Source organism: Hippoglossus hippoglossus, chromosome 13 (genome assembly GCF_009819705.1).
Source record: "Hippoglossus hippoglossus isolate fHipHip1 chromosome 13, fHipHip1.pri, whole genome shotgun sequence".
Classification (NCBI taxonomy): domain Eukaryota; kingdom Metazoa; phylum Chordata; class Actinopteri; order Pleuronectiformes; family Pleuronectidae; genus Hippoglossus; species Hippoglossus hippoglossus.
In genome coordinates, this window is record NC_047163.1 from 260001 (window position 1) to 276699 (window position 16699).

Here is a 16699-nt window from a genome sequence, read left to right on the forward strand (position 1 = left end):
TGGCTGGTCCTCACAGGTTCAAAGGGCTGTGTGAGAGTTAAGCTTTGGTTTGAGGGTTAGAATTAGGTTTAGGTTTAGTGAGGCATTCTGTTGTGATGGTTAGGGTTTAGGTAATGCATTATGTCAATGAGTGTCCCATAGAGAAAAGTGTGTGTGTGTGTGTAGGGTTCTTGCACCACTTTTAAAGTCAAATGTTTTTTAAGAGCTTTTGAAGACCTGAATAAAGGTAAAACCTATTAATAAGCATTATAACACTTCCTGACAGACAGTTCAAAATATGAGACATGAGAAGAAATGTTAAAAAATGTAATTCCTTCACTCACACACACACACACACACACACACACACACACACACACACACACACACACACACACACACACACACACACACACACACACACACACACACACACACACACCAGTAATAAACATGCTAACTACCAGTTATACATCACCGAGTCTAACTGCTTCTTCCTTTAATTTGCAGTCGTTTGATTGTGTTAGAAACTGTTGAATGGTTCACACACTGACATGGTGACATTACTGTGGCATCAGAGGCTCATTGCAGTTCCATAGCTGACCACTGTGTCTTCTTCTGCCCACATGAATACTTAACATTCAGTGTAGAAGAAATCAAGACCATCGGTCTTTCGCAATAAAAAAACCTGTAACTGTCAGAGACTCAGGACTAAAGACGTTGTAACAGTGTGTGTGACAATTTGTCATCAGTCTCAAATGCACCCCCAGCAAATTTAATACTTTGCAGGAAATGTATGGACAATTTAAAAGCTTAATTTCTTTGATTTCACTCTAAGAGGAGCCTCGGGAACCCTAGAGTGTGAGAGTGATCACTGTATAAACTTGTGACCGAGTCTAAAAATAGAAACCAGACCTCTAACAAGAGTCTGTCTGTTTATCTGAGGGTTGAGTTGTTATCAGATCACTGCTCACCGAGTCACATAATGTTTTATGCTTTTTTTCCTGCATCATTCACTATAGGAGTTAACAAATTCCTTTAATCTTGTCTTTGATTTTACGGATTGTTTTAACTTTTCTTCTATTTGGTTTATTGGCGGGTGGCAACCAACGTCAAGGTGCATTACTGCCATCTATTGGATCTGCTTCTTCTTTGCCTCCACACACACACACACACACACACACACACACACACACACACAGACACACACACACACACACACACACACACACACACACACACACACACACACACACACACACACACACACACACACACACACACAGGTGTGATGACGTGCTTTAGTTCAGGAAGTTTTTCCATGTCCTGTTTTAGAAACAACTCTTTGTCCAGCTCCAACATTTACTCAAATATTAAACTCATGGAGCTGAACTGACAAATCACAGACAAAGTCAGAGATGATCCAGGTTTCAGGTGGTTCATTAGTGTTAGCAGTAAGAATATGAAGATATGGAGGGAACTGCCATGGACATAGATTGGCATTTGTTGTGTTCCTGCTGTGCTCCATGTTCCTAACATGTTCCTGACATGTTCTGCAGGTTCTCTATGTGAGAACAAATGTCTGAGTCAGTGTCTCTGGACATTTTCTGGATCTTCTCCTGCAGCCTCCTGGTAAAATGTCTGTAACATGTCAGAGTGAGTCCATGTGAGGACACAGCAGGACAATGTCCTGAAGCTTCCCAGAGAGCGAGTGGACGTGTTGATGAGGTTTCTAACACGTGACGGACGTGAAACTGGAAGAACACAAACATCTCAGGATGAAGAAGAGGAGCCGTACACATAGAAGACGAAGACGTCCACTTGGAAACACGAGGAGGTTCCAGAGCTTCTGGTGCTGAGGGCCGACGCCGGTGTGGATGAGCTGTAAACAACAACACTGATCTTTCCACAGCAGAGTTTATACGTCATGTCCGGCCTCCTGCTGCTCTACAGGCTCCGCCCCTGCTGCTCTACAGGCTCCGCCCCTCGCCTGGATGTTCCCACATGTTCCTGTTGGTGTGAAGGAGTCGGACCGACAACCTGCTGCTGCTGCTTCACAAACACCAACTACACAACATGTCCAGAAACAACCTTCTGCTGCTGCTTCACAAACACCAACTACACAACATGTCCAGAAACAACCTGCTGCTGCTGCTTCACAAACACCAACTACACAACATGTCCAGAAACAACCTGCTGCTGCTGCTTCACAAACACTAACTACACAACATGTCAGGAACAACCTGCTGCTGCTGCTTCACAAACACCAACTACACAACATGTCCAGAAACAACCTGCTGCTGCTGCTTCACAGACACTGACTACACAACATGTCAGGACGATATTTTACAGCTCACGTCTGAAAACATTTAACCAGACACTGACACACCTTCATGTTCATAAGGTCACATGATCTGCTCTTTATTAATTTCAGCTTTGAACAGGTGATGCATACATCTGTACCAGTGTGTGTGTCAGGAGCAGAGTGAAGGGACATCATACTGGGTCCATCACACACACACACACACACACACACACACACACACACACACACACACACACACACACACACACACACACACACACGGTGTGGGCGGAGCCGCCTCCTTACTTCATCACGTCAACAAAACAAAGACAGGTGTGTGTTAACCTGTTAAACTCATCTGACGTCACACAGAACCGGTCCGGACTCTTCCGGTCTGCGCGGTGCGACAGAATCGAACCCTCTCCTGAACAGAGGCTAGCCGCGTGCTAACAGTAGCATGTTTACCTTTATCAGAGCACAACTCACCTGGAGCTGGGTTAGCATGCTAGCTGGCTACACCCACCTCCTCCCGTTACTGAAGCTACAGGTGTAACGACCCAAAACACACGTTCACAAACTCTGACGTCTGAGTATTAAACTAGTTAAAGTTTAAATAAACCGCGCTAACTAGCTGAAGTTAGCTGGTGTTGTTGTGGTTTGTGCTAATCTAAGACCAGACTGAGATTCATCAGATTAACTGATGTTTTAAAGTTTTCACTGTATAGTTTATAACTTTAAAACGTTATAATAACAGTGTGAATCATCAGTGAAACACAGGAGTCAACAAAGGAACTTTTTTTCAGGGGAACAGTATTTATCATGACACCGGCCCTGGCGGCTTCTCCGGACCACTGAAATCTTACTTTGCCCTCAATAAAGTTGCTATAACCCGGCTTTAAGTTTGTGTAAGCAGCCCGTCAGAGACCCAGCGGCTCCCCGTGTCCGCTCCCCGGGCTCTGCGCTCCACTCACCGGCCCTGGTGGTGTCCGTCAGGTCGTGGTTAGCGGCGCTCCGGGGGAACTCCTTCAGCTTCCTGCCGCTGAGGTTCAGACACCCGGTGGCCGAGGCTTCGTCCAGTGCCCGGTCCAGAGATCGGTTCCAGGGCGCCGGCCCCACCGGCCCCAGCCCGTTATTATTCCCAGCTAAAACATTCCTGGCGCCGCCTCCCACCGTGAAGCTGAGTCCGGTGTTGTCCGCAGACCCCAACAACACCGAGGCCGCCATTACACACTCCGGCTGTTAGCTTTCCGTGCTAACGGCTAACTCTCCTCTCCCACCCTAAACACAGCGGAGCATGCGCAGAGCGGAGCGGTGCACAGAGCACGTGACCACTGTGACTACTACTGCTACTGCAAAAAGTACTATTACTACTGCAAGTACTACTGTTACTGTAAACAGTACTATTAGTACTGCCAGTAGTACTGTTACTGTAAACAGTAATATTACTACTGCAAGTACTACTGTTACTGTAAACAGTACTATTAGTACTGCAAGTAGTACTGTTACTGCAAACAGTACCACTTATACTATATACAGTACAACTATTTACAACAGTAATATTGATAGTGATCTGAAACATTAGTTGAGCAATAATCACTCATATATTTATATTTATCACAGTAACGCCCCACGATGAAGACTTGAACTACATGTCCCACAATCCACCGCGCACTTCCCATATTGACGCGTGCACGCCGCGGCTGAGTCCAGGGCCGGGTAACATGGCGACTTACGTGGACATCCTGAAGAGCGAGTTCCCTGAGATCGACGCGGAGCTATTCGATTATATCACAGGTGAGACACCGGGGACAGAGCCGCTGTGTGCGGCTCCAGTGCAGCGACACACGACGGACTTCACTCGGCCTGTTAGCCGGGAACCGCGCCTCTGTAGCCCCAGAGCTAATGAGCTAACACCGTTAGGCTAACCGGAGCCCGAACACCGGGCAGCACGACATGGGCCGGTTAGCTCCACCGAAACCCGGGTTAGTGCGAGACTCAGAGCCGGTGCGAATGGACCAGACACGGAGGACCCGCAGGAAGGAGTGTTAGAGAAAAAGAATCGAGAAGGGTTTCAGGGAATAATCCAGAATTATGAGTGTTACAGGGAATAATCCAGAATTATGAGTGTTACAGGGAATAAACAGGAGTGTTACAGGGAATAATCAGGAGTGTTACAGGGAATAATCCAGAATTATGAGTGTTACAGGGAATAATCCAGAATTATGAGTGTTACAGGGAATAATCAGGAGTGTTACAGGGAATAATCCAGGAGTGTTACAGGGAATAATCAGGAGTGTTACAGGGAATAATCAGGAGTGTTACAGGGAATAATCCAGAATTATGAGTGTTACAGGGAATAATCAGGAGTGTTACAGGGAATAATCCAGGAGTGTTACAGGGAATAATCCAGGAGTTTTACAGGGAATAATCCAGGAGTGTTACAGGGAATAATCCAGGAGTGTTACAGGGAATAATCCAGGAGTTTTACAGGGAATAATCAGGAGTGTTACAGGGAATAATCCAGGAGTTTTACAGGGAATAATCAGGAGTGTTACAGGGAATAATCCAGGAGTTTTACAGGGAATAATCCAGAATTATGAGTGTTACAGGGAATAATCCAGGAGTGTTACAGGGAATAATCCAGGAGTGTTACAGGGAATAATCCAGGAGTGTTACAGGGAATAATCCAGGAGTGTTACAGGGAATAATCAGGAGTGTTACAGGGAATAATCCAGAATTATGAGTGTTACAGGGAATAATCAGGAGTGTTACAGGGAATAATCCAGGAGTTTTACAGGGAATAATCCAGAATTATGAGTGTTACAGGGAATAATCCAGGAGTTTTACAGGGAATAATCCAGAATTATGAGTGTTACAGGGAATAATCCAGGAGTGTTACAGGGAATAATCCAGGAGTGTTACAGGGAATAATCCAGGAGTTTTACAGGGAATAATCCAGAATTATGAGTGTTACAGGGAATAATCCAGGAGTGTTACAGGGAATAATCCAGGAGTGTTACAGGGAATAATCCAGGAGTGTTACAGGGAATAATCCAGGAGTTTTACAGGGAATAATCCAGGAGTTTTACAGGGAATAATCCAGAATTATGAGTGTTACAGGGAATAATCCAGGAGTGTTACAGGGAATAATCCAGGAGTGTTACAGGGAATAATCCAGGAGTGTTACAGGGAATAATCAGGAGTGTTACAGGGAATAATCCAGAATTATGAGTGTTACAGGGAATAATCCAGAATTGAGTGTTACAGGGAATAATCCAGAATTATGAGTGTTACAGGGAATAGCACGACATGTGTGTTTTTCAGGCGTCTTGGGCAGTGGCGGTGCTGACTTTGAGGATGGAGAGGAGGTGTACGACGCCATCGGTGGCGTCCTACAGGACGTGTCTGCTGACAGTAAGAACGAGGATGATGTCAGAGACATCTGTCTCCAGATGTTCAACACTCTCAAACTGTAAGAAAGGACATATGTGTGTTTTCTCTGTGTGGATTCATGTCAGGTGGAAAAACAAAATCCATTGACAGACATTTTAACAAAAAATAATTTTAAAGGAAAAGCATATTATTGTTTTGGGTTGTGAGTTAAATAAGGAGCGTTGTAACGTGGTCTGTGTTTCTCAGGAATAATCATCATGGTTCTCAGAGGCAGGTGTTGTTGGACGCTCCTGTTCAGCTCTCTCAGATCTCTTCAGACACTGGTCAGAATCACACCCACAGCTCCATCATCCCTGTGTAACATGAGTGTGAAGTGAAACAGTTTGTCCACGTGTTTGTTTCAGATTCAGCAGCTAAAGATGTTCAGGGGATCTGGATGATGAAACGAGCTCAGAACACAGTGAGTCTTCCTCCTTCACCTGCGTCACCTCGTCCTCTCACCTCTGACTCACCTTCACTTTTAGATTCAAGCAGCAGTTTCACAGAGGAAGTGTCATATTTTTACATCATTATATTGTTATTTATTTGATTTCACGTTTTTTTCATGTTTGAAATATACACGGATGAGATCTAACAGTAACACATCATGTGATGTCACTATGCTCTGATGTCATCACTTCAAAATTCCTCTCTTCAGACTGTGGACGCAAAGAAACTGGAGAAGGCCGAGGCGAAGCTGAAAGCTAAACACGAGCGCAGGAACGAGAAGGACTCACAGAAACCCTCGAGTCCACTGTCAGTTCACACCTCTTCATCACACCTGTACATACCTGTATACACCTCTTCACACCTCTTCATCACACCTGTACATACCTCTTCACACCTCTTCATCACACCTTTACATACCTGTACACACCTCTTCACACCTCTTCATCACACCTGTACATACCTGTTCACACCTCTTCATCATACCAGCTCACACCTGTTCGTCACACCAGCTCACACCTCTTCATCACACCAGCTCACACCTCTTCACACCTCATCATCACACCAGCTTATACCTCTTCATCACACCTCTTCACACCTCTTCATCACACCTGTACATACCTGTATACACCTCTTCACACCTCTTCATCACACCTGTACATACCTCTTCACACCTCTTCATCATACCAGCTCACACCTGTTCGTCACACCTGTGCCCACCTCTTCATCACACCTGTACACACCTGTTCACACCTCTTCATCATACCAACTCACACCTCTTCATCACACCTGTACACACCTGTTCACACATCTTCATCATACCAACTCACACCTCTTCAACACACCTGCTCACACCTCTTCAACACACCTCTTCATCACACCTGTTCACACCTCTTCATCACACCAGCTCACACCTCTTCACACCTCATCATCACACCAGCTTATACCTCTTCATCACACCTCTTCACACCTCTTCATCACACCTGTCTTCCTCTGTTGTCCCTTAGAGTCCTGGAGGAGGCGTCAGCCAGTCAGGCCAGCAGTAAGAAGGAAAATCGTGTCGACCAATCAGGAAAGAACCGCAGCTACGACATTCGTATTGAAAACTTTGATGTTGCGTTTGGAGAGAGGTGAGTGAGGGACAGGTGTATACTTTATATACTGTAATTAAGTAAATTAATACACCTATATACTTGTTAATAAAACTGAATTGTGTAAATATTTAGTTGTTTGTATAAATTTCATATTTTTGTATAGTTTTATTATATTTTGTGTATATGTACTACTCTGTATGTTTAATATTCTTTGTGTATAATTGTAACTCTAGGTGTCTGCTGCAGGGGGCGGAGCTCTCTCTGTCGTCAGGTCGGCGGTACGGTCTGATCGGTCGTAACGGTCTGGGGAAGACGACGCTGCTGAAGATGTTGGCGAGTCGTAACCTCCGTGTCCCGGCTCACATCTCCATCCTCCATGTGGAACAGGAAGTTGATGGAGATGAGACGGCGGCGCTGCAGAGCGTCCTGCAGAGTGATACGCAGAGAGAGGGGCTGCTGGACGAGGAGAAGAGGCTTAACGCTCGCATCGCCAACGGAACGTAAGAATAATACATCAGTTAGTAATCAATCAATACACAGCTGACAGTGTTGATCGACCAGCGGTGAAACAGCTGCCAAACAGGAAGTAACATTGGCGCTCTGTTCTTGTTTCAGTGCTGATGGGATGGAGAGCGTTCGACTGTCGGAGATCTACGTCAAACTGGAGGAGATCGAAGCCGACAAAGCCCCAGCCCGGTAACTATGGCAACCACTGCAACTAATCACTTACTGTTACAGTAATCAGTTACTGTAACAATTACTGTTACAGTTATCGGCTACCATTATTGTAATCAGTAACTGAGCTAAACACTCAACAACATCTCGACTGTTTCCTGTCCTGCCTCCTAAACGGTGGAACGAGCTCCACATGGACATCAGGACAGGAAGTCTCCACATCTTCCTCCAGACTGAAGACACATCTCTTCAGACTGAAGACACTTCTCTTCAGACTGAAGACACCTCTCTTCAGACTGAAGACACCTCTCTTCAGACTGAAGACACCTCTCTTCAGACTGAAGACACTTCTCTTCAGACTGAAGACACATCTCTTCAGACTGAAGACACTTCTCTTCAGACTGAAGACACATCTCTTCAGACTGAAGACACTTCTCTTCAGACTGAAGACACCTCTCTTCAGACTGAAGACACCTCTCTTCAGACTGAAGACACATCTCTTCAGACTGAAGACACTTCTCTTCAGACTGAAGACACTTCTCTTCAGACTGAAGACACATCTCTTCAGACTGAAGACACTTCTCTTCAGACTGAAGACACTTCTCTTCAGACTACACCTTGGATAAAAGTTTAAACTAACAATTCAGTAGCACTTACATGTCACTAACTTATAGAACTTTGTAGTTTGTCTTTCTTGAAGAACTTGTACTTTCTTGATTCTTGTTGTTCTGGTTTGTTCCTCATGGTTGATGCACTGATTGTGAGTCGCTTTGGATAAAAGCGTCAGCTCAATGAAATGTAATGTAACTGATTACTGTAACAGTTACTGTGTATGTCGAAGCTGTTTATGTCATGTGATCACAATCTTTGTTCTTTATTGACTTTATTAATCTGTCTCGTCCAATCAGAGCCTCTGTCATCCTGGCTGGTCTCGGGTTCTCTCCCAAAATGCAACAGCAGATGACGAGGTGAGACATCACCTGTCACATGATCATCTCATGGTGACGCAATAAGATGCTCAACAATGTCTCTCTGTCTGTCCGTCTGTCTCTCTCTGTCTGTCCGTCTGTCTCTCTCTCTGTCTGTCTCTGTCTCTCTTCCCCCCCCCCGTCCCTTTCTGTCCCTCAGGGAGTTTTCAGGAGGATGGAGGATGAGGTTGGCGTTGGCCAGAGCTCTGTTTGCTCGGTGAGTTTTGTCATTATATGATGATGATGATGATGATGATGTTGTTGTTGTTGATGTTGTTGTTGTTGTTGTGTCTTCATCAGGCCGGACCTGCTGCTGCTCGACGGTGAGTCACTGCTCAGTGAGACAGCTGTTTACAGGTAGAAGATAGGAGGAGGAGAAGGAAGTGAGGAGGAGGAGGGAGGAGGAGTGAAGAAGAGGAATGAGGAAGGTTCCAGCTTTAATTTTACTCCCTCACTCAATGTTTCCTTTGAAAATCTTAAATTCATTAATACACATAAAGTTGATTTAGATGAGTTGAGCAGACAATGATGTATAAATTCTGTTGTTTACAGAACATCCACACCAGTGAGGGGGCGGGGCTATGTGCCAGACAGCCAATAGGCAGTCAGTGTAGTCTGTGACAATAGTAATGGCAGTAGTAGTCATTACTTGAAATAGTACTATGAAAGTACTATGGTGTATTCCTGCTGTGTTTGTTTCAGAGCCGACCAACATGTTGGACGTCAGAGCCATCTTGTGGTTAGAGAACTACCTGCAGGTCAGACTTGTGATTGACTTTCATGTTAGCATTCCTCATTGAAAACAATGGGAGCTGTTAGCCATAAGCTAACAAGTAAGCTATATTAAACCCTGTGCCTCCTCTCTCAGACGTGGCAGTCCACCATCTTGGTCGTCTCCCATGACCGAAACTTTCTGAACGCTGTGGTAACGGACATCGTCCACCTTCACACGCAGAGGCTCGACAGTTACCGCGGCAACTACGAAAACTTTATTAAAACCAAAGAAGACAGACTGAAGAACCAGCAGAGAGAGTACGAGGCCCAGCTGCAGTACAGACAACACATACAGGTACTACACATACAGGTACTACACATACAGGTACTGCAGATGACACATACAGGTACTACACATACAGGTACTGCAGACGACACATACAGGTACTACACATACAGGTACTACATATACAGGTACTACAGACGACACATACAGGTACTGCAGACGACACATACAGGTACTACACATACAGGTACTACATATACAGGTACTACAGACGACACATACAGGTACTACACATACAGGTACTACAGATGACACATACAGGTACTACAGACGACACATACAGGTACTGCAGACGACACATACAGGTACTACAGACGACACATACAGGTACTACACATACAGGTACTGCAGACGACACATACAGGTACTGCAGACGACACATACAGGTACTGCAGACAACACATACAGGTACTACAGATGACACATACAGGTACTGCAGACGACATACATGTACTACAGACGACACATACAGGTACTACACATACAGGTACTGCAGACGACACATACAGGTACTACAGACGACACATACAGGTACTACACATACAGGTACTGCAGACGACACATACAGGTACTACAGACGACACATACAGGTACTACACATACAGGTACTGCAGACGACACATACAGGTACTACACATACAGGTACTGCAGACGACACATACAGGTACTGCAGACGACACATACAGATACTGCAGACGACACATACAGGTACTACACATACAGGTACTACAGACGACACATACAGGTACTGCAGACGACACATACAGGTACTGCAGACGACACATACAGGTACTACAGACGACACATACAGGTACTACACATACAGGTACTGCAGACGACACATACAGGTACTACACATACAGGTACTGCAGACGACACATACAGGTACTGCAGACGACACATACAGGTACTGCAGACGACACATACAGGTACTACACATACAGGTACTGCCGACGACACATACAGGTACTGCAGACGACACATACAGGTACTGCAGACGACACATACAGGTACTGCAGACGACACATACAGGTACTACACATACAGGTACTACAGATGACACATACAGGTACTGCAGACGACACATACAGGTACTACACATACAGGTACTGCAGATGACACATACAGGTACTGCAGACGACACATACAGGTACTACACATACAGGTACTGCAGACGACACATACAGGTACTGCAGACGACACATACAGGTACTACAGACGACACATACAGGTACTACACATACAGGTACTGCAGACGACACATACAGGTACTGCAGACGACACATACAGGTACTACACATACAGGTACTGCAGACGACACATACAGGTACTGCAGACGACACATACAGGTACTACACATACAGGTACTGCAGACGACACATACAGGTACTACAGACGACACATACAGGTACTACAGACGACGCATACAGGTACTGCAGACGACACATACAGGTACTGCAGACGACACATACAGGTACTGCAGACGACACATACAGGTACTACACATACAGGTACTGCAGACGACACATGCAGGTACTACAGACGACACATACAGGTACTACAGACGACACATACAGGTACTACACATACAGGTACTGCAGACGACACATACAGGTACTGCAGACGACACATACAGGTACTACACATACAGGTACTGCAGACGACACATACAGGTACTACACATACAGGTACTGCAGACGACACATACAGGTACTACACATACAGGTACTGCAGACGACACATACAGGTACTGCCGACGACACATACAGGTACTGCAGACGACACATACAGGTACTGCAGACGACACGTACAGGTACTGCAGACGACACGTACAGGTACTGCAGACGACACATACAGGTACTACACATACAGGTACTGCAGACGACACATACAGGTACTGCAGACGACACATACAGGTACTACACATACAGGTACTGCAGACGACACATACAGGTACTGCAGACGACACATACAGGTACTACAGACGACACATACAGGTACTACACATACAGGTACTGCAGACGACACATACAGGTACAGCAGACGACACATACAGGTACTGCAGACGACACATACAGGTACAGCAGACGACACATACAGGTACTACAGACGACACATACAGGTACAGCAGACGACACATACAGGTACTACACATACAGGTACTGCAGACGACACATACAGGTACTACACATACAGGTACTGCAGACGACACATACAGGTACTGCCGACGACACATACAGGTACAGCAGACGACACATACAGGTACTACAGACGACACATACAGGTACAGCAGACGACACATACAGGTACTACACATACAGGTACTGCAGACGACACATACAGGTACTACACATACAGGTACTGCAGACGACACATACAGGTACTACAGACGACACATACAGGTACTACAGACGACACATACAGGTACAGCAGACGACACATACAGGTACAGCAGACGACACATACAGGTACTACAGATGACACATACAGGTACTACAGATGACACATACAGGTACTACAGATGACACATACAGGTACAGCAGACGACACATACAGGTACTACACATACAGGTACTGCAGACGACACATACAGGTACTACACATACAGGTACTGCAGACGACACATACAGGTACTACACATACAGGTACTACAGACGACACATACAGGTACTACAGACGACACATACAGGTACTACACATACAGGTACTGCAGACGACACATACAGGTACTACACATACAGGTTGAACTGGTACGGTCACATGTTTTTGTAGGTCAGTTGTGTGATTGGTGGTTTCAGTCTCATGATGTTTTCCCATAATGCTTTGTGTGTGTGTGTGTCAGGTTTTTATTGACAGGTTTCGATATAACGCCAACAGAGCAGCTCAGGTCCAGAGTAAACTCAAACTGCTGGAGAGACTGTGAGTCCTGCTTCTTCTCTTATTCTCTGTGACTCTGTGAGTGAGCGAACACTTCAGGTTTAATCTGGTTTAGTTTAAATACAGTAACATTAGACAGTTAAAAGTTGACATGCAGAAAATAATATGATTACCAACAACATCTCTAGCCTAATAAAAAAGCAACACAATTATCAATACATTATGTGCAGATGCATTCAAATGCAGTGTGATTGTGGATTTTAATACTCGTGTATTGATTCCATAGTACTCAATATCTGATCATATCTCCAAAGACAACAATACATAAAGAAGAACATCTATGGAGCAGGGTAGAGTTTGAACTTAGTACGAGTGGAAGCTAGTTACAGCAGCTCCAACCTCTTTTGTGTTTTTGTACTTACGTGTTCGCAGTGACACAGGTCTCCATCGACGCTGCGTGCATCTTAAAAATAACAACTTGCCCAAACTAAGTTACAATATGATAAATAGGGATAAATTAGACTATAATACAGAAAACGGAACAGTGACCATGTTGTGTTTCCTCCCTCAGACCGGAGATGAAACCCATTGAAAGAGAAACTGAAGTCACTTTAAGGTACGAACACAAACCTGGTCCTCAGAGGATCAACCACTGCAACTCTTTAATATTTAATATGGCTGGATGAATGATAAATGGATAGATGGGAGAATGGATGATGGGAAATTGATTGATGGATGGATGATGGATGGATGGATGGATGGATGATGGAGGATGGATGGATGGATGGATGGATTGATGGATGGATGGATGGATGGATGATGGAGGATGGATGGATGGATGGATGGATGATGGAGGATGGATGGATGGATGGATGGATGGATGGATGGATTGATGGATGGATGGATGGATGGATTGATGGATGGATGGATGGATGGATGGATGGATGGATTGATTGATGGATGGATGGATGATGGGTAGAGGCTACAAACTGTCTCCATGCAGCTGATGACGCGTCTCTGATTGGACGGTGATGTTTGATTGACAGCTGGTGTTGTCCTCTCACAGGTTTCCAGATAACTTTGAGAAGTTGTCTCCGCCCATCCTGCAGCTGGACGAGGTGGAGTTTTTCTACACTCCAGATCAGCGACTCTTCACTGGACTCAACCTGTCGGCCGACCTCGAGTCTCGAATCTGCATCGTACGTGTCATCGTTAAAAAAACCACCAATCAGAGACGGATCTGATGGATCCGGAGGGATCACATGATTTAACTTCTACTGAATCATAACGTCAACATGTGGAGTAAAACTGATCAATATTCAGTATCAGGAGAGTGTTGGTGTGAATTGATCTGTTGTTTCATGACAGGTCGGAGAAAATGGCGCCGGTAAAACCACCGTCCTCAAACTGCTGATGGGCGAGTTGACGCCTGTCAATGGAATGAGACAAGCTCACAGGTGAGACAAGCGACCAATTAAAGCAGGGGAGGAACCCATTTCATCACATGACTCTTTGTATGCAACATGTATATAAACATGTACTGGGACGTTTTCAGGGAACCATTGATTCACTGGGAACATTGATTCTTTGTCAGGAACCTTTCCCGTCTGTTTCTCTGACATTCGGTTTTCGTCCATCCTTCGGTCACATGTTGTGAACACGATGTCTCAAAAACGCTTGGAGGGAATTTCCTTATATTTGACACAAACGTTCCCTTCGACTCAAAGATGAACTAATTAGATTTCAGAGGTCACAGTGACCTCATCTGAGTGAGGAAATACATGCTCTGAGTGGTGGAGACAAACAACCACAGGAAGAAATTCTGATTAAAACCAACTACTTTTCTTGAGTGTTTGTAAAAGGAAGCAGGTTGTGAATGATTCTTTTCAGGGAACTGTTGGTTCATCATTTTTAAGGTCTCGATATGTAAAGAGCGTTGAGCTAATGTATATTATGATTTGGCGTTATTCAAATAAAATTGAATTGACAGGGAACAGTTTTAATGTCGGTGTTCAGTCAGACGATTGTTCCTCTGTGTCATCAGGAGCCTGAAGATCGGTTACTTCAGTCAACATCACGTGGATCAGCTGGACCTGAACGTCTGCTCTGTGGAGCTGCTGCTCAACAAGTTCCCCGGTAACTATGGCAACGATAACCAAAGACAGTAGTCAGTAACTGCACCCACGTGTTATGCTGTGATTGGCTGTCATTTGTGTGTGTCTCAGGTCGGACAGAGGAGGAGTACCGCCACCAGCTGGGAGGGTACGGTATCACCGGAGAGCTGTCCACGAGGCCGGTGGCCAGTCTGTCAGGAGGACAGAAGAGCCGGGTCGCCTTCGCGCAGATGACCATGCCATGGTAACAGAAAGCTCAGGGAACAGCTGTTGGTGCCTTTGATGATCATGATGATGATGGTGGTGATGATGTCATCGTGTCTCTGTCCTTTAGTCCAAACTTCTACGTCCTGGACGAACCGACCAACCACCTGGACATGGAGACGATCGAGGCTCTGGCTAAAGCGCTCAACAAGTATAGAGTGAGTGAGTGAGTGAGGGAGGGAGGACGGACGTGTGTGTGTGTCTCCTGTGCGTTTTCTCAGGTGTGTGATGTCATCTGTTTCAGGGCGGAGTCATCCTGGTGTCACATGACGAGCGTCTGATCCGGTTGGTTTGTAAGGAGCTGTGGGTGTGTGAAGGCGGGAAAGTTCGACGCATCGACGGCGGCTTCGACGAGTACAGAGACATCCTGCACGAGCAGTTCAGGAAGGAGGGTTACCTGTGAGGCTCCGCCCACTGCGGAATGACCACCAGTAACATAAACCCTGCCCCCTCCATAATAACACATGTCACAGCAGCCAATCAGCAGCCAGGGCAGGCCGGAGGATGTTTCCTTCTCTGAACTGTCTCACTGCCTCAGGTGATGTGAGCTGATTGGTTGTCTTTCTTCACCTGGTGAGGTCACAGCGGACTTGTCGTGTTTTGTATGGACTCAGCAGAGGTTTGAGATTTTATCTGTTTTAAAGGACGTGACGTTGAACAAACGTTTACATTCAGAGACAAACAATAAAAACATGAGTCATTTCCTCGTCTTTACGTTTTCTTCAGTCGTGACGTCACTGACGTTTTCATGAGATGTAAACATGACAACACATACACACGTGTGTGTATTTTTATATATATGTGTATATATATGTGTGTGTGTGTGTGTGTGTGTGTGTGTGTGTTTAAAGTTTTCAGTCAAACAAATAATTTGGTTTTAGCTTATTCGGGGACAACGACATTAGACTCAGGCCCCGCCCACACGGAGAACTCATCACTGTTGCTATGGTTACACCTGAATCAGAGACTTGTGTAAACTGGTCTCGTTTTAGTTTGAAAACTCTGGGTTTGTGTTTTAGTCTGAACAGATACTTTTGAAAATGATGACGCCCACGTTCTCTTCCTGATTGGTTCTTATCAGTCACATGACTCGACTACCAGCGGCGAATCCAAAGCGTTGCTAACACTTCCTGTCAGTTCCAAGCTCGTCACTAAGCAACCAACTGCAGAGGAGACCATCTACTTCCTGTTCACATCACATGACCCTGCCTGCTTGCTCGTGTGTTCGTGTGAGGCAGAGAAGTTGTCGGCGGAAAACCAGCGACGGCTTGATAAAAGTTTTATTTATGAGAGGTAGAGCGGTCGTCCTCCAACCAGAAGGTCGGCGGTTCAATCACCAGTCTTCCCATCTGCCTGCCGAAGTGTCCTTGGGCAAGATTGAACCCCTAAATGGCCCCTCATAGATGTTGAATGCACTTATTGTAAGTAGCTTTGGATAAAAGCGTTCGCCAAATGACATGTAATTTAATTTATGAAGTGGAAAC

General features: G+C 45.3%; 2 protein-coding genes across 15 annotated transcripts in view; one reads left to right on the forward strand and one right to left on the reverse strand.

The window, feature by feature from the left end:
• lrch3 (leucine-rich repeats and calponin homology (CH) domain containing 3) overlaps window positions 1–3571 on the reverse strand; it is a 21865-nt gene extending 18294 nt beyond the window's left edge. For all 14 annotated transcript variants that reach the window (XM_034603592.1, XM_034603586.1, XM_034603594.1 and 11 more), the window contains exon 1: window positions 3256–3571. In XM_034603592.1, coding sequence (XP_034459483.1) covers window positions 3256–3508 — 253 coding nt within the window. In that variant the 5' untranslated portion in view covers window positions 3509–3571. The remainder of the gene's footprint in view (window positions 1–3255) is intronic.
• Window positions 3572–3910: 339 nt separating this feature from the next.
• Window positions 3911–15919, forward strand: abcf3 (ATP-binding cassette, sub-family F (GCN20), member 3). The gene is made up of 21 exons (XM_034603601.1): window positions 3911–4078; window positions 5609–5756; window positions 5924–6000; window positions 6082–6137; window positions 6375–6472; window positions 7171–7293; window positions 7491–7757; window positions 7873–7953; window positions 8841–8900; window positions 9061–9117; window positions 9201–9223; window positions 9603–9658; window positions 9769–9969; window positions 12803–12879; window positions 13409–13453; window positions 13904–14036; window positions 14206–14294; window positions 14882–14973; window positions 15063–15195; window positions 15286–15373; window positions 15460–15919. Exons 1-21 carry the CDS (start codon window positions 3934–3936, stop codon window positions 15616–15618), a joined length of 2208 nt encoding a protein of 735 aa, XP_034459492.1. The 5' UTR covers window positions 3911–3933; the 3' UTR covers window positions 15619–15919.
• The last annotated feature ends 780 nt before the right edge of the window (window positions 15920–16699 follow it).

Excerpts from the sequence above, each read along its gene's own strand:
- abcf3 (XM_034603601.1), top strand. The coding sequence starts at position 3,934 with ATGTCCCACAATCCACCGCGCACTTCCCATATTGACGCGTGCACGCCG. Across the intron at positions 7,758-7,872 it reads GCTCGCATCGCCAACGGAAC|TGCTGATGGGATGGAGAGCG; the intron begins GTAAGAATAATA and ends TTCTTGTTTCAG. Across the intron at positions 7,954-8,840 it reads GCCGACAAAGCCCCAGCCCG|AGCCTCTGTCATCCTGGCTG; the intron begins GTAACTATGGCA and ends TCGTCCAATCAG.